At 38.8% G+C, this 19273-nt stretch overlaps 1 protein-coding gene across 1 annotated transcript in view; it reads right to left on the bottom strand.

Moving 5' to 3' along the window:
• The window catches only part of Kcnh8 (potassium voltage-gated channel subfamily H member 8), a 410173-nt gene that overhangs the window by 220460 nt on the left and 170440 nt on the right, over positions 1–19273 (bottom strand). The window contains exon 3 of the mRNA XM_060369655.1: positions 18193–18324. Within this exon, the coding sequence (XP_060225638.1) occupies positions 18193–18324 (132 nt within the window). The remainder of the gene's footprint in view (positions 1–18192; positions 18325–19273) is intronic.

Below are 19273 nucleotides of genomic sequence, written 5' to 3'. Positions count from 1 at the left end.
ATTTTTGTAAGGCTTAGTAAAAATGAAATGTAATGAGGCATCCTATCCAATCTGTAAAGATGATAGTAGAATCAGCAAAAGGAGTAAGTTGTAGAGTGACAAACCTTGAAATAACTTTTTTGTCAAGGTTACTGGCTAAGTTTCAACTAGCACATAGGATGAGTTAGAGCTTAGGTTAGGAGACAGCTGCTCTTAGGTAGGAGACAGATGTATACGTAAATAAGATAGGGGTCAAGGGGTTTGAGGTCATATCAATTCTAATTATCATTCTAGAAAAAAGTGCATGAAATTTCTTCATTTTCTTGTTTAGGAAATTTATAAGATTTATAGGATAAAATTTGAAAACCTTTTAAAGTTTTTACTTTTTATTGTTAATTATTTATTGTTTTGGTAGTTCTAGGACTTATTAATAAGTGAAGAACACAGAAATGAGTGTACTAGTTAATAATTGGTTAAACACAAACACACCCACATATACACACCTATCTATCTCTTAAAGAGAAAAGAATCTCTGCATCCCACTTTCAAATTCTGCCTTTTTTCTTTATTTCGGCCGCCAATGTTCTCTATAGGAATTACCTCCCAAACCTTAGTCTGCTCAGATTTTGCTTACTCTTTAGATTGAAGTATTTTTGTTTATCTCCAGACTCATCCAAGGTTGGAACCTTAGTGTCATAGCCTACACTCACATGCCTAGGGTAAAGTCCATCCTTTCCCAGCCCAGGATGTAGCCTTTCGCCACCCTGGGGTAGACAATGACATTCTCACTAGCTATCGGGCTTTCAGCACAACAAGGTTTTGTTTATTTATTTAGTTCACTTTAGTATTACTTTTAAATGATATGTTATGCATTATTTATCATTGCTAAGTTAGTACTGACTTGGATGAGTACCAATTGATCTGAGGGTTCATTTCTGAATGCATTTAGTGCTGTTAATTTGTCATGCATATTACTTAAAAATACAAGGTATGAGGTATAAATGCATGCAGCATAAGTAGTTCAGTGGTCCTTGAAATATCAGTTTTCATGACCTTTTTATTCTAGGTCTGAAAACCAAGAATTTCTTAGTGATTAAACTTTATTTTTTTCAGTAATTACTTTACAAATGCTAACTGCCAGTTCCTTGATTTTCCATGTGAAAACAGTACCAATTTGTTTGCCAGTTCGCCTTATTTCTTCCTCAAATCAAGTACATCTTCTTCCCATTTCTCTTCCCCTCTTTAATTGTCATCTTGGTACAGCTTAGAGTCACCTGCAAAGGAAGTCACAATGAAGAGATGGGCCAGATCACCTTGGCCTGTGGGCACATCTGGAAATTGTCTTGGTGGTTAATTTAGAATATCCCACACCATTGTGGGCAGCACCATACCTATGCAGGGGGGTCTGGGCTAAATAAGAAAGCTATCTGAGCATGAGCCTGGGAATAAACCTTAGCAACCTTCTTCAGTGTTTTCCGCTAAATGTTTTCCTGCTTGATTCCTGTCCAGAAATTCCTCAGTGATGAACTATAATCCTAAGGTATAAGCCAAATATAACCATTCTTCCCCTATATTGCCTTTTTTAAAAAAAATTAGATTGATTGATCAATTGATTTAGTTAATGTATGAGTACTCTATCTGCATGTACACCTGCATGCCAGTAGAAGGCATCAGATCCCACCATGTAGTAGTTGCTGGGAATTGAACTCAGAACCTCTGGAAGAGCAGACAGGGCTCTTAACTGCTGAGCCATCTCTCCAGCCCTTGCCCTACACTGGTTTTAATGGAAATATTTTATGACAGCCAAAGAAAGGAAAGCTAGGACAGAAATTAGCACCAAGAAGTGTGGTGCTGCTGTGATAAACCTGTGTGTGTGTGTGTGTGTGCATACATTTGGACTATTCTATTGGAGGATTGTGAAAGAACTAGGAACTTTGTACTGGAGAAGCCATCGAGTGCTCAGAGCTTGATGTACTATTCTGTGGAGCTTGGAAGCAAAGAATGCTGAGCGAAATGCAGACAATGAAACCAGAGGGAAACAAAGATTCTTTCAAGGATTTTGAGAGAGATCATTAGAAAGATAGTTTGGAGTAAAATCAGCTGGGACTGAAGAAACAGCTATGGTAAACAAGAGACAAACATTGAGGTGAAAATACCTGTGCTTCTTTGGGATGACAAAGGAAATTTGTCATCGGAGTAAGCATATCAGAATCTGTGGGCTAATGTGGCCCAAACTATATCTCAAGCAGGAAGCTGGATTTGGCAATACGTAAGAGTACCAGTATCAGTACCCTGTGGTACTGGTTTTGCAGGCGTGAAAACTGAAGAACTGAGGGGTCAGAGACAGAGGCAAAGGCCTGCCACCACATGAAAGGGTTTGAACAAGGTCAGGAGATATATCCGAGAAGTTTCAGCCTTAACTACAGTGCAGACCTCAGAGTCGTGGAGACACCAAAGCCAGGGGCTGTCTGTCAAGAGCAGCAGCAGTGCGGATTAGAGCCAGCCCACGGCTACAAGGCAATGGATATGTGCTGCAGTTGGCACAGTTACAGAACTGGGACTGCCCAAGCCTCATGAGTCAGAAGACGTACAAGGAGTTCTCGACGCCAGGCATGAATGGCATTTGGATTGATATTATTAGATTTTGGTTTTGCTTTGCTCCTATTGTTCCAGTGACTTGGCTATTCCATTCTGGAATAAGAAGTATTTAAATTAATATTTTTATTTTACAAAAGCCCACAATAAAAAGACTGAATTTTTTAAGAAGAGTTTGGATGCTGCAAGTGTGGGAATTTTTAAAGACGGCAGGACTTTTAAAAGTTGCATCATGTTTTACATTCTGTCAACATAAAGTACTTGGTGACAAGTAATGAAAGGTTGTAGCTTAAAGTGATATATTTGTTTCAGGTTGGGAAGAAGTGGAGTGTACTGTATAGCTTTAGATGCCAACTTTAACTAGCTTAAGGTCGTCTGCTACAAGAGTCTCAATTGAGAGAGACTACCCAGATCAGATAGACTACAGACATATCTTTGTGGACAGGGCGGTGGGGTGGGCTGTCTGAATTGTCAGTTGATGTGGAAAGCCTAAGCCTACTGTGGTGGCACCATTTCCTAAACAAGTCTTGAGCTGTACAAGAAAACCAGCTAAGCATAACCTAAGAGAGCAAGCCAGCAACAGCATTTCTCCCGTTTCTCTTCCAAGCCAGCAAACAGCATTTCTCCAGCTTCTCCTCCAAGCCAGCAACAGCATTTCTCCAGTTTCTCCTCCAAGCCTCTGCTGAGTCCCTGGCCTAACTCTTTAATGACAGACTGCAACCTATAATACAGGTAAAACTATCCTTACTCTGGCTACTTTTTGTCAGATTTTTTTTTCCAGAACAACAGAGTGAAACTAGAACACACATTTCTCCTTACCCATGACACGTATGGTCTCAGATCTTCAGACATGAATATACTATTTAGCTTCTGTGCATATGCATCTGTGATAAAGTTTAATTCATAAATTAAGCATTGTATGAAACAAGTAATGACAATTATGAAAATTATAAAAGATAGCTTAATTTAATAAACTTACATGACTGAGAGTCTTCACTGTTGAAAAACTAAAAGCAAGTGATAATATTTTCACCTCATGGCTAAGAGAAGTGGGGAAAATTGGGGTGTAGCTGCAGTTCACTTAACTCAGTGCCAAGGGTTCACAGTATCAGGAGAGCTGAGGCATTTGATGTATGATGATTTTTTTTCCAAGCTAGAAATGCTGGAGCTTCTGCTGGGCTTCCCATCAGCTATTCCTCCTGAATATTAGCCCTGAAGTAAGCTAATTGTTTTGTTTTCCAGACAGCTTTTTCTTTGATACAGAACTAATGATACTGGGAATTTTGGGGTTTGTTCTGTGTATTATTTACTTCATTTGTTTCTCTGTCAAGATGCACAACAATAGTAACATCAAGAGGGGTTTATTCTAGCTCACTTTGAGGATACAGTCCATTATGGTAAGGAGGTTATGACGGCTAAACTGTGACACAGTTAGACACGTTATACCCTTACTCAAGAAGCAAAGAGACGTGAATGCTGGTGCACAGATTACACTGTCCTTTTACTTTCAGCCTAGGTCCCAACCATAGAAATACGCTGTGCATATGCAGGATGGGTCTTCCCCTTCAGTCTCTGTAAAATGCCAGCAATGTGCCTCCCTAACAGGCAAGTCAAGTTCACTCTTGTTAACAGTGAAAGTTAGTCATCATATATTATTTTATATTTAGCATTAAGACAATGTAAATTCTTCAAAACTTATGTCTTAAATGTCTCTCTTTTGTTGTGCCAGGAGAAATGCAAATTAAATTTAAAAGCACCCAGGTATATCTGACAACTACTATCTGGCAGGGACTTTCCAAGTCTGCATAGCTCTCACCTTATACACCTGCCCTGACTCATCACCCTGGTTACATTTTCTGTCCTGTTGTATTTTATTTTTGTTTTTGTAATTGCAAAAGTCTTCTTTGGTGTTAGTCCGAGGCCTTATTTCTGTTAGTTCGATACACCGCACTTATCGAACAACCCTGAGGAAAAGTGAAAGGTAAATTTGTAGAGAACCCTTACATATTAGAGTATGTCTGACTTTCCCACTCTCAGCTGTATGGCCAATTTGCCTGGGTACAAGTTCTACCTTAGTTTACCCATCTTGACTTTTAAGACAGTGCACCACTATTTGCTAGCTTCAAGGATAGCTCTTGGGAATTTGAAAATCTTTCCAGTTCTCGATCTGTTTTTTTTTTTTTTTTCAGTTCTCGATCTTTTGTGCTATCTGAAATCCAAAGAGTCACTTTCTATTTTATTTGTAATGTCATAGGAATATTAGTCAGAAAATGCATGTGTTTCAGTTTGGGGAATTTCAACTAGTTTGTGCATAAATTTCTCATCTTTCTAGTTCCATAATCCTCCCTCCCTAGACCTCTCTCTCAATACACTTATTAATTTGTTTATTAGTTACTTATCTCTGTGAGCTGCTGTAGCATCCTGTGGTGGAAATCATCTTGTCTTATCTGTTTCTTCTAAAACTTAGAAATTAAGTCTCAGAAGCGTATTCAAGCTCATCCATTATTTTTCATCAACATTTTACTGATTCATCAACATTTATGTGATTATCATTGATCCGTGGACTTGTGTCTTTTAATAGCTTTACACTTCATTTAATTGATGCTTTGAAAATATAGAAATTAAATTTGAATTTTGCAGGGAAATGGAGGGAACTAGACAAAAATTATCCCAAGTGAGATATCTCGCATGCAGATCTCGCATGTGGATATTAGCTGTTAAGTTGATGAACTGTTATGAATGTAATGTAAATGTCTTATAAGCAGGATCTCTGATATGCAACTCCAGTGGTTGAGAGTAGCTGGACTAGAGGAAACAAACAGATTTCCTTAGGAAGGATGTAGATGTAAGCTTGAAAGGGCTGGAATGGGAAGACCAAATGGGAAGGAGGAAGGAAGAGGAGATTGTGGCGGGGAATATGGGAAGAAACAGCCAAAGTTAAGGGACATTAGAGGAATAGTTTGTAAACCTAATATAGCAGAAATTTCCATATATATATATATATATATATATATATATATATATATATAATGAGGCGACCTAGTCACCACTGGCTAGCTCTTGTCATTAAATAAAGTTTCCAGAACTAGGACTGAGTTACATCAAATTTAGTTAGAGGGCACGCACAGGAAGCTCCAAACGATGCAGGTAGTTGTCAAGACTATAGGTTGCTCTCTACAAAGTGATAGCAAGGCGCCATTGATGAAGACGACTCATTGAACATGGAGATGTTGAGCTGGTGTCTAAATTTAGTATTCACCCCTACATTCCAATGTCTTTGGAACAGAAAGGTACTCTGCACTTTATCAAAACAGAAACATAACACCAAGGCAGACATAAACCTTTTATCTACTGCAAATATGCTAAGACAATGGGGTCACAAAGCTCATGGGTGTAACTAACTAATAACTGATTTGACTTAAAGCCCACTCCACAAAATGGAACCCATACCCAACAATGCTTGAGTGAGCAAGAACCAGAAAGACTAGGATAAAACCAAGTGCTCCTGGTATAAGAACAAAAACAAACAAAGCCCTCAAACAAGCAAACAAACAAAAAACATGTAGTGGTAAAATGACTCCTAACAATATTCTACTGTATTTATATACTCAGATCAGTGCATTGTTCAGCCATCATCACAGAAGCTTCCTCTTGCAGCAGATGGGAACAAATATAGAGATTCATTATTATGTAGAGTGAGACCTTGGAATATATAGCTCTAAAGCAAATGTCTCCATCAAAGTCCTTCCCTCAGAGCTCAGGGAAATACACAGAAGAGAAGACAGAAAGAGGGTAAGAGCCAGTGGGGGTGGAGAACACCAAGAAAACAAGGCCCTGAGATTCCTTGTATACGAATAAGTGGGTTTCTGATTCTTATGCCTTATCCTGAGCTCTTTTTCTTCTGTTGGTTTGTCTTTTCTAACCTTGATGTAAAAGTATTTGCTATATATCATTATATTTTATTTTGTCAAGAATTAAAAAAAAAATGAATGGATTAATGAACAAAAAACAAAACAAACAAACAAAAAAACCCCAAAAAACCTAGCCACTAGCGTAAAGGTTAACAACTGAACCGGCAGAAAAGGGAGAGATGATCCCTGCCCCATCCCTTGCCACCTGCACAGCAGAAGCGCCGGCCCTGACCTTCCCTAGCTACAACACTCAGGAAAGGGGAACATGCACCTTGCCTGGGCAGCACAAATAGAGCTGTCCCTGCGGGAGTGGACACAGATGAACCATACGTAACAGGTCATTTATACCTGCAGGGGAAGGAAAATCAGTTTTCTCCAAGAGACTAATATTGGGTATATCAACCATTTCAGGAAAGGCCTTATACTCAGGAGTAGTTAACCAACATTTAACATTTAGTTAACCACGTTTTTGTGTATACATTTATTTGGTTACAGTTTGGTGTATGCTTTGTGGGGGGTATGTTTTATTTTGTTACTTGCTTTTGGGGATGTCATTGTTGCATTGTGTTTTTGTTTGATTTTTGAGAAAACAAAGTTGGGTGGGTATGGAAAAGGACAGGATCTGGAAGGACTTGGGAGAGAGGAATAATATAACCAAAATATGTTTAAATTTAAAATTTATTTTAAATAATAGAAAACATTTTAAAATTGTTTTACGTTTTCTGATATATGCTTTACATCTGGAACTTCTAATACTTTCATTTGCAGGTCATATTACACAGTAAATATAAATACTCATAATTAAATATTTGAATTGCACAAACACAAAAACAGAGTGATTATGAAATGTATCTTGAAATATATATTCTTGAGGAAGTGTGTGGTCAGAAACTATCAGAATGAGGCTCATTGTGGGTGGAGTTAAAAAAGGATTTTCAATTATAGAATTATGAAAAACTAAGTACAGATAAAATATGAATAATCCATGAGTGTGGGAGAGCTGGCCCTGTCCTTGTCTGCAAATGCAGTGGCCTGGGAGAGGGAGAGATGACCCCCCGACTGCACCCCTGACCTCACCGCCTATGGCAGGAGGGAGAGTTGGCCCTGTCCTTCACTGGCCACAACCCTCAAGAGAGCAGGCCCTGCACTTTGCCTGGCAGCACAATAGAGCTGGCCGTGCTGGAGTGGACAGAGGTGAACAGGCCCTGAGGTCATAGAGTGGGAGGACTGGATCTGCCCTTTGCCAGCTGTGGTACTGGTTGAGTGAGCCTGGGCAGCGCTGGAGAGCTCATCCTGGTGATGCAGATGCGGGGGAACCAGCAGCTGACCAGCTTAGCTACTACCCAGTCCCAGATCCAGGACTTTGAGTTGAGCCATCTCAACATCTACCCCATACATTTTTTCCGGAGCAGGTGAAGAGGTGGGTCCTACAGATCCAAAGATGCAGGATCTCCACGACACAGGGCAATGACAGGGTATCTGAAAGGAGTCCTGGTGAGGATCCAGTATTGACAGTGTGGCAGGAGCCAGAGGACTTGAACCAGATTCATTGCAGTGAACATTTGCAAGTGAAGAAGTACGGAAAAATAAATATAGTGTGGGACACACTGTGATAAGCTGCGACACTTCTGCAATGAGATTTTCCTTTCTTTTGGGAGAGGCAGGTTGCAAGGGTAGAGGGTGGTAAAATGGGACAGGAAGATGAGTGGGATTGGTGGGCATGATGTGAAATTCACAAAGAATCAATAAAAGTTAAGTTAAAATATGGAGAATTCCAAGGCCCATTACATGAGTGACAGTCATAACAATTTGGGGAATTTATCTTGACAGAGAAAAAGACATAAAAATACAAGCACTTAAAAAGTTAGCTTTTCATTAAAATTGTTATTTCTGAGACATAATATATAAACATGCACTATGAGTTTCAAGAGTTCAAAGGGGCGTAAAGGAAAATAACCAGATGATGAAAGGGGTTGGGGAACTCCAATAGTGAGCAGAACATGTAAATTCTTCAGAAGAGAAGAGGTAGATATTGATCTAATAATCAAACCAAGTAAAGTGTTCTTTAACTCAACTGAAGTTTTCTTTTTCTGCGAAAACTTAGATGGGCAATTGATAAATAAAAGTACTTGTTTACTGTTGATTGTCCTCTTTCATAAAGAATTCATGGTAAAATGAATGGTAAAATGGTAAAATCCTCCTTAGCTGCAATACAACTCAATTTCCTGGAAGTTACGGCTGGTGTAGAACACTGTAGTTTCATTCCTGTTGCTGTGATAAAACACATTGAACAAAAAGCAACAGAGAGGAAAGGGCCTGTCTGGTGTACAGTCCCAGATTGAGCTCTATTATTTCAGACGTGTTAAGGAGGCAGAAACTCTAGAAGCTAGCCCCGTGTCATGACTGCATCAAGAGCGTCCTTTCTTGCTTGTATGCTCAGCTAGCTGTATTCACAATTGCATACCCCAGAGTCCAGCCTGAGGGATGGTGGCTCTTGAATGGATCAATTAACAACCAAGATAATCCTCACAAATATGTCCATAGCCCAACATGAGCTAGATAATTAGGTTTTCTTCCCAGGTGATTGTAGATTGTTGAAATTAACAGTTAAAGCAAACCAGTACAAATTTAAAAGGACACACAGAAAAAAGAAGAAAGATTTCCTTCCTGGTTTCTGCACAGGGCTCCTAAAACTCTTAAAATTTGCCTGAGTGATAAGGCAAGAGGAGTATATCTTATTAGTTAAACTAAATCTCACTTAACAGTTATCTGAGTTTACAGAACAAAGTGACTCTTGAAAGGTAGAAGGTCACTGTTAAAGGAATCAATTATAGCTTAAGAAATTTTAAGCTGTCCACCATCTTCCTCCTGTAAAGAGATGATTGATTAAAGCATTAACCATTAGGATTACCTCAATCTCCAGCCTGACTATATAATATGGCTTTTATTGAAAACCCTAAGTAGCAGGGCTTGGAGAACTTTGTGGGAAAAAAAGTCATGTACAGGGTGGTTGGTACATCCAAACCAATGGGGACAAGAAGTTCATCTTATGGTATTGTGACTGTTTTTTATAAACTAATATTCACTGATAATATTGAGAGCTATCATAGAGCTGCATTACATAATGTTAAATAGACAATATTTGAATCTTATTGTTCTGTGTGCCCAGCGACCTCCCTGAACAGGATTCTGAAAATGAAAATCTCAGTTTGGATTACTGCATAATAAATGCTTATTGTGATTTGGGGCCTTAAACTCAAATGGCTGGGGGATGTGATGAGAGATTATTAAGGAAGCTCTCCTTTTGGTTATTAGTGTGCTACTTGGAAATCAGGTTAAAATGAGCAGATATCTTTCTCTGGATCTCCATCAATTTCCTCTGGTGATATCGCTCAGTTTTTGCAGACTCACAGTCCATATGCCAACCTCTCACTCAGCTCACAGTCTGTGCCTATTTTGTTTTCTTTAACTAATTCCAGCTATGCCTTTTATTCATTCACACTGTCTTTTTGCTCCTTGAATCATCACATCCACTACTTATGTGTTAGCATTTTATACTGTAATATTTTTTTAAAGCAACAACTGGAGAATTCTATATTGGAATATCTTTTGTGTACCTCTGGATTATCAAGGACTTTTAAACAAGACTGAAGTTGGTGTTCCTAGAATTAGAGATCATTTAGAACTCAAAGCCAGACCCTATTGGATAGGCTGTTTTCATTTAACACATATGAGGGTCATACTGCCTTGCATCAATGATCTAACTCTGGAAGGGAAAGGTGGGCCTACAGTTTTCCAGTGTAAAAAGAATGATTCTTACCTAACACCAGGTATGTCAAATAACTGCCTTGCTGGTAGCCATTACCTTCTTTCTTTCCAGTTATCAGATCCTGTACAGGATTCAGTACCTGACTACATTACCTCAAAAGTAATTTACACACAGAGTTCTAGGCATAGGTCACCTCAGGTGTGACATTAGGTCATCTAGAAACTGCTATTTACCAGCTTCATCTAGCTCACCAACATCACCAGGTTTGTTTTTCTCACTACTATCACTTATTTTTATACATTAAATTAAAATATTTTCATTCTAATGATGACAAATGATTATTAAAGATGATAGTTACTCTAGAAAGATAGGAGCATATACCAGCCAAACACATTTTCAAGCAAATGATGGTTAAAATTAATATCTTCAAACAAGGAAACGGGTGCACTGCCAGAAGGACCAGCCAGCAGTTCCTGTAAAGCTGATGTGTGTTTGCAGCTTCTACTGTGTCATTCTTGGACTCTTGTTGAGCAGGAGATGGCTCACTGAAGAGAGCACATTGTCAGGTCTTCCAGAAACCTTCAGCACTTTCCAGACCTTGGTTACTGGGACATTTTTGACACCATCTAATCCCTTCCTCCTCAGCAGAAAGCCAGGTGTGCCCAAAAACTTTGTAGGTAGAATGGAAAATTGAAAGTCAATCTGAGGGACATTCTCAGCTAACATAAGTTCAGAGTTTGACTTAGTGTCTTAGTCATTGTTCCATTGCTGCTAAGAGCCACCATGACCAAAGCAACTTTTATAAAGGAGAATATTTAATCAGAACTGGCTTACAGGTATCATCATGAAGGAAAGCATAGCAGCATGCTGGCAGACAAGGTACTGGAGAGGTAGTTAAGAGTTCTACATATGGATCAGCAGGCAGCAGAAAGAGAGAGCCACACTAGGCCTGACTTGAGCATCTGACTTGAGCACCCTCAAACCCCACCCCCAGTGACACACGTCCTCCAACAAGGCCACACCTACTTTAACAAGGCCACACATCCTAACAATGCTATTCCCTATGAGTTTATGGGGAACCTTTTCATTCAAACCACCACACTAAGGTTTAATATACCTTCACATGTAATAATGAAAACCTTAACGGAAACAATTTTACCTAGAACCTTAATTAAATATACCCCTCTTTTAACACAAATCTATATCCCACTCAAGAAGTCCATCTTCCAATGCTTCCCTTCATTGCCTTTTGTAGATACACTGTAATATTTATAAATGAGTTGTCAAAAAGTTTGCTTAGTTTCATGATCAATATATTGAAGTTTTCTGGAAAACCTATCACAGGGTAAAATACAGCTGAAGTCCTGTTTAATTGTGTTGTTTGAGCTTTTATGCTACCCACGAATGTGAGAGAATGTATAGGTTAAAAGAAAATCAAGACGTACGGTCTCTCCAATAGCTACTTCTACTGGCATTTCTAATGTGATGAGAACTCTGTCCTTTCAGTACCACACATCTTCATTCATTTCCCATGTCTTGGCATACATTTCCTAGTGGTGACATTATACCAAAGGATGTTCTTGAGAGACCGACATTTTTTGTTACCAATCTCACACTGTAATATAATGTTTGCCTTCTTTTGTGTTGTAATTGGTGAGTTTCTGCCAATTTTGTTAAAAGATTCTTCATTAACAAAAAAGGATGATTTATGTGTGATAAACTTGGGTATTCCGTATCTAATTTTAATAAAGATTTTCCAGTTAAGTATCCTATTGGGTATAATCATTTATAACCAGGGCACATGGTAGATGCAGTTGAGGAATGAAGATTATGAGTTTAAAGCTGGTCTGAGCATCATAGCATGATCCTACTCCAAATAAACTAACAAGCCAAACCCCCAAAACAAAAACAAAACAAGTAAAAAAGCAAAATACTTTTTCTTTGTATACTCTGCTTGTCTCTTTCTCCCCCTCTCCCTTTCCTACTTTATTTCATTCTATTACTTATGGTATTTTTTTATTCATTTTTCAAGACAAGGCTTCTCTGTGTGTCCATAACTATGCTGGACCTCAATTTGTAGACCAGACTGGCCTTGAATTCACAGAGATCTCCCTGTCTCTACCTCCCAAGTGCTGGGATTAAAGGCATATATGATTGATTACCGTCCAGCTTACTTATGATTTTTTATACACTAAACCATTTCCAGATATCTTCCAAATCTCGGCATTTTATTTCAATGCTCTTTTATTCAAATTTAAAAAAAATTCTATATAGACTTTAAGTAGCCTCAGTACTTGGCATCTCAGTAAACTCTTCAGAGTGCCAAGTCTGTACCTTAATTATGGGGTCGAAAAAAAACCTAGTGTGGCCCCAACATTCAGTGAACTCGCAGCTCAGGAGGGAAGAAGATCAACCACATGCTCAGGAACAGATTTCTAAGTCCTGGAGTTTCCCTGGTATGACCTTCAGTTAGCAGTCTGTGAGTCAAGATATGTTCAGGTTACTCTCATTTACATAAACAATGCTAAAGTGAAGAAATGATAATATTTGGCCAAATTGTTCATTATCTAAACAGAGGAACAATCTCTTACTTATTCATATGTCTTTTTCTTGGAAACTAAATGATGTGTTTTTTTAATTGAATTATATCAAACTAAGCTACTATATAATTGTAAGAGATCGAACTATTGCATGATCTCTGAATTTACAATACCTTGTTACCAATTTACTATACACAACAGAATTCAGTGTATTAGGTGTTATCTCTGGTATTTTTGACATCTACCAGGGGGATATCTATTCTCTAAAGTTACATAAACCCTGTATTTTAGCAAATTCTGTTGCAAAAAATATCAAATATTACACGCACCCGTTTCTAAAGCAGCAGAGTGAGTTGGTCAGGATAGTGCCTTTGTTCGCAGCTAGGAAGGCTAGGGTAATAAGAGCTATATAGCTCAAGGCCATCATGAGCTACACAGTGGAACCCTATTTCAAAACAAAGTCAAACAAAATAGATATTAACTTGATAAGGATGTTATCCAAGATCATAAGCTGCTGACTAATACTATGAAGCCAAAACACATGTATATTTTGACTGATTGCAAAATATATGTTTTCCTTTGGAATGATGATACCAGGACACACTTAGTGGCTTTTACATCTCGGTGCAGGTCATTTAGCTCAGCACATTATCTTTTTAGCTCAAAAGGCAAAAATTCAAAGTCTGGGCTTTTGAAAATTATGTGTTTTCAAATAAAAATACAATAAATTTGAACCCTTTAGGTATCAATATAGCTATGTAAATTTTAGAATATGTTATATAAAGAATCAATACAGATTTCTGGCAGAATTCTGCCTCCTGTAGGAAAGTGTCTATTCTTAACACAGCTCATTAATTCAGCAACAGCTCTTTGTAAATGTTTCCCCCACTATGCCAAAAATGACAGCACAACAAAACAATAATCCTCTGGCAAATGAGAAGAGAATCATTATAATGTCTCAAATGAAAATTAAAATATTCTAAGTACATAAAATCATCTTAGATTTAATTAATAGCTGGTCAGTGGCTTAATGTTTGTCCTTTTGGATAATATTTTTATAATTTTTCAACAAATGACTTATCTACCTTTCAAAACGATGCCAAACTGAGATTATTAGAAACTGAGTGATAAGTAGAAGAATCAACTAGAATAAAAAATTAGCTAACTACAGTAATTCTATTTGAAACTAATTCATTTGAGACTGGATCATGTTTTGAGAGAGAGCTGGTTGCCAAATCAAGCCAAACAGAAGCGTGCCATGTGCCTATCAGCTTGAACACCTGAGACATGTGCCTTTCAAAGTTAGGATCCAAGTAGTACAAAGCAGCAAGAATATTACACTGTTGTCTACCACTGAAGACCCAGTTTCCTAAACTAGATTTTCATGTTCATATATTTATCTATCATTCCTCCATTTTAAAACATGTATTGAGCACGCATTACATTGTAAACACTCACTCTGCAGTCCACACCAACCCACACAGAAAATGTTCCCAGCAGAATGTTTCCCCAAGAGCCAAGGAGAAAACATCCCTCTCTCTCCCCTGATGGTGGATAATATATATCTGTATGAAGGAATACTATTATTCAGTCTTAAAAAAAAATGAACAAACAAAAACGGCACCAGCAAAGCCACCTGGTGAACCTTGAAAGGAAAAGCAGTGAGAAAAGCCAAACACAGAGCAGGACATGTGATGTGTGTGACCCACTTTATGACTCCATGTATAAGAAATGTCCTGAACAGGCAAAGCCACAGACACAAAGCAGATGTGGCTCACTAGAGGCAGGGCCAGAAGAGGGTTTGGAGGAGGCTCCTGGGTCTGGGATGTTGTTTTCTGGTGAGGAATGTACTGGGGTGAAGAGTCTAGTTGGTGACACAACTTGGGGAGCATGGGAGAGCCTGCTGCGTTGTGCCCTAGAAAGCCATTAAAACTCCAGCCTGAGGCTGGAGAGATGGCTCAGAGGTTAAGAGCACTGGCTGCTCTTTAAGAGGTCATGAGTTTAATTCCTGGCAACCACATGGTGTCCCACAACCATCTATAATGAGATCTGGGGTCCTCTTCTGGAGTACAGATTATAAATAATAAATAAATCTTAAAATTGAAAACATAAAAAAACTCTAGCCTGTTACCATTTCTCTGACAGATGTGTCCTTGGACAAGTCCTTGGTGCCTCCTGACCTCAGTCTCTGACTTCTCAAAGGGCTGTCACTGAGCATCCCGGTCCCAGCACAGACACACCACCACGAGCACATCTCTGCCTTCCTCTTCCTTCACTTCCCTAAGAAGTCTCTTCAGGGCCTCTCTCTGGTCTCTGCCCTTCACAGTTCCCTCCTCTTGGAGAGACACATATTTGAATGCTTGTTTCTCTCATACTCCTCTCGTCACTGGCTGGAAGCTGCAGGGTTTGAGATGAGAATTGGATGATGACATCCCAAATGTTCACTGAGCCGCTAACAGATGCTGCTTAGTTGACATTTGCAGAACTATTCAATTCACTATTACTATTTTACAATTATGTTAAATGTTAAACGTAACGTTGAAAGTTAAATCTACTTCATTGCATTTATTTAATTATATCCAAATGCATTTAAAAAAACTGAAATTCCAGCAGCTGCTAAATTCAAAAGTGTTTATTTTTTCAACTTTAAAAAAATTGTTAATTTCCCATGCTTTTGACACTCTTCTGATCAGAAAGCCTTTGTCAACACCAGCTACTCACATTAAGACAGAATAATGTTTTCTTTTTCTTTTCAGGATGTATGACTGAAAGGAAAGACTTCAGATCACCACGAATTGTCAAATTCATTAATATACACACTAAAATTTTATATTAAATGTACTTTACAGAGAGAAAAGATTAAAGAGCATTTTGTGTTAAATTATCTTGATAGACAGCTGTAGACAAGAACAAAGATGTGCGAGTTTTGCGCTTTGTTTTACGAATGGAAGATTTCTGCTGAGCTGTTGTTCCAGAGCCCAGGGTCTGTTCTTCCCTTCCGGGTACCTACCAGTGATAAGTCCTTTCAGTGGCACAGCTCTCTTTATGGGATAAGGGCTCTATGAACCGTGGGGAAGCAAGTATGAGTTTTCAGGTGAGTGTACACCATTGGATGGGCTGAGGTACTGGGAATGCCTCGTTTACATGGAGAGCAATTCCAGGGGCCAGCTGGACCTGTCCGTGTCACCAGGCTAACATGACAACCTCGAGAATGGTGGAGGTAGGGGAAGGGGGGGTCACAAGACTCCATGCATGGGGCATTTAGGCACAGAACAGGGTGGGAGTAATCCTTACTCCTACTGGTATCAAGATTTTCAGGGTTTGGGCACATCTAGACTTCACTCTTAATTCAAGCCAGTTCTGCTGGTCGTAAGGTTCTCATGCCGCACACAGAGCTCCCCCCCTTCACACACACGCACTCAATATAAATGCATACTGGATCACAAATTGAAAACTTTCACAGGTACCAACAGTCCAGAGTGCTGTGATTAGTGGTTTGTTTCCATTCCATTACACACGTAGTAGCACTTTCTAGAAAGCCTGATTTTCTTCATTCCAAATAAAACCCCAGAAATCCAGCAATTGCTGATTCAAGTACTTGTTTATATAGAAATCACACACTTTGTAATTTTTAAGTGAAGTCCATCAAATGAACTGCTGTGGGGAATTAACTAATCCATACTTAATTCACATCACTTAGATGGACTGCAGTATTTCGGATAAGCTTGAGTGGGGCCATACCTCGTGGAGAGTTTTGTTCTTGTTGCTGTTGCTGTTTAACACTAGCTGCATCTTTTAATACGCAGGAAGGCTGTCATTTACAAAGATTCAAAAGCAGAAGTACAAAATTAAACCCAATATCCTTCCCACTGGACTGTCATTGCATGCAACACTGCATGTGAAATATTCTTACAAAGTTTTAAAAGTGGAGTCCACTTCTCAAAGTTAGGGTTGAAGTACCAAGCAGGAGAGTCTAATAAATAACTTACTACACAAAACCCGGAGAACGGTCTCTTTTCCTCTGCTCACTAGACCTCATTTTTGTTTATAACAATACTGGCATTTACTCACTCTTCACTTTTGTTAGACAATTTGCTGAAACACAAAAAATTTTTAATTTTTATTTTATTATTTGTTACAATTTACTCACTTTGTATCTCTATTGTAGTCCCCTCCCTCATCTCCTCACGGACCCACCCTCCCTTAGTCTTCCTCCCCTACCTCCCTCCCCTAGTCCACTCAAAAGGGGAGTCCTCCTTCCCTGCTATCTGACTTGAGCCTATCAAGTCTCATCAGGACTGCCCGAATCCTCTAGGTAAGGCCACCAAGCCAGGAAGACGTGATCAGAAAGCAGGCAAGTCAGTTCATGTCAGAGACTGGCCCTGATCCCTGAATTAGGGGTCTCACTTGGAGGCTGAGCTGCCTGTGGGCAACATCTGAACGGGGGGCTAGGTCCTCTCCATGCATGGTCCCTGTTTGATGCATCAGTCTCTGCAGCACACCCTGGACCCAGATTATTTGACTTTATTGGTCTCTTGGTGAAACCCCTGTCCCCTCCCCAATCCTTCTATCCCACCTTCTTCCAAAAGACTCCCTGAAATCTACCCAAAGTTTGGATATGAGTCTCTGCATGTTAGCCATATAATATAGGATAAACATACTAAAATCTACAGACCTAAAGAAGCTAAACAACAAAGAGGACCTTAGGGAGGTCCTTAAAATTCGTTCAAAAAGGCAAACAGGATAGACACTGGAAGCAGCGGAAGAAAGGAAACAGGAAGGGAGCCTACCACAGACATACTCTGAAAGACTCCAGCCAGCAGGGGATTGAAGCAATTTCTTAATAAGCTACTAAAGAACAGGAGGTAAACAATATAAGCTCTTAGAGCCTTTTAAAGATGTTTGTAAAGCTTGCTTGCGACTTTGAATAAGCTTAGCATACAGAATAATATATGTTACATGGTAAATGATACATGGCTCTGAGTAACATTTTATCTAACACCCATCACACTGCACTTCTACCTACCATATACCAAATAACATCCACATGTCTACATATTTAATCACATCATCTTAATGCCACTTATCCAGTCCATTCATCTTTATTTCCTGATGAATTGAAGAGATGTGAAACATATTGTGATGTTGTTTTCTTAGCTTCATGTGAGTCACAGAGGTATGTGAACTTTGTGTTCTTGTCAAGTGAGTGGTTGTTACAAAGGCGAGACTGTAAATGCACATTTTCACTGTTTTTTTATAGACACCAAATATTGACTTAAGTGTTAACACTAGTTCCACCCCTAGTATCCAACAAAGCATTTTTTTTCTTTTCCAATTTTTTGAATGAACTTCAAAATACTATTTGCCAGCTGCCCATGCTTTATGAAACCATACGCACCTTCTTTTTTATCTTCTGAAGTAATCTTTACTTTTGTGTCTGTTATATCTTTGAATGAGGCCAGAAAAAGGACCACATCTCCTTTCTCATTCTTTATAGGAACAATATCCAATAGGCACCAAAACGGAGACCCTGCAAAGATCATAAAAATACAAGTTAGCCTCCAATATCAGCTATAAAAGCCCAATTGTTAACCAAAACACAATCCTTCCTGTTTTGATCTATGCTACATCTTCCACCATCAGAATGCCAGCACTTAGATCATGAATATCAAGCCTATGCTCATAGCCTTTGGATCCAAAAATAAATGCTTTCTTGAAGATAAACCAAGCTTTAGGACAGACATATTTTCATATGCTGAACATTTCTGCTTGTGTCACTTGATCCACACTTTTATTGATCTTGGTGTCAAAACATCTCTCTTTGTGAGAGGTCACTTTGCTGTTCCCAAGTGTATGGTGGCTCCTTAGTGAAGACTATTGTTTGGCGTGAGTTTACTAGTCAATTTAAAACCAATGGTTGCCCACTAAGAAGGCTAACATTAAAAAAAAGAAAGAAAGAAAAGAAAAGAAAACACCAACCTGTATGATGACACATAATGGGATGGTTTTAAGTTAATAACACCAATACTGTTACTTAAACGATTCTTTTTTTCTTTATTAATTATACTTTATTCACTTTGTATCCCCCCTGTGGTTCTTTAATGTTAGGAAGATTTATATATAATACAACATTATACATCACTGTGAGTGGCTTCTTTATAGTGTGTGAATTTTTCAGATTAGCCAGATACAAGTGAGTAGAGTAAATAAATTCACTTATATTAAGAAAAAAATAATAATAATAACAAAACTAATTTATGAGTGTGGTAGTTTGAGTAGGGTTGGCCCCCATAAGTCCACAGTAGAATGCCCACATTTTAGTGCTTAATCTTCATAGTGCAGCACTGTTTGAGAGAAAAATTAAAGAGGTCTTTGTCACTGAGGTGGGCTTTGAGATTTCAAAAAATATGTAGCTCTCAGCTACTGCTCCAGGAGCAGCTGCCTTGCATGCTGCCACGCCCCTCTGCAGGAAGATAACG

This window comes from Meriones unguiculatus, chromosome 16 (genome assembly GCF_030254825.1).
Source record: "Meriones unguiculatus strain TT.TT164.6M chromosome 16, Bangor_MerUng_6.1, whole genome shotgun sequence".
NCBI classification, from domain to species: Eukaryota; Metazoa; Chordata; class Mammalia; order Rodentia; family Muridae; genus Meriones; species Meriones unguiculatus.
The sequence above is the reverse complement of the archived record's forward strand: the minus strand, read 5'-3'. Positions and strand labels throughout refer to the sequence as shown.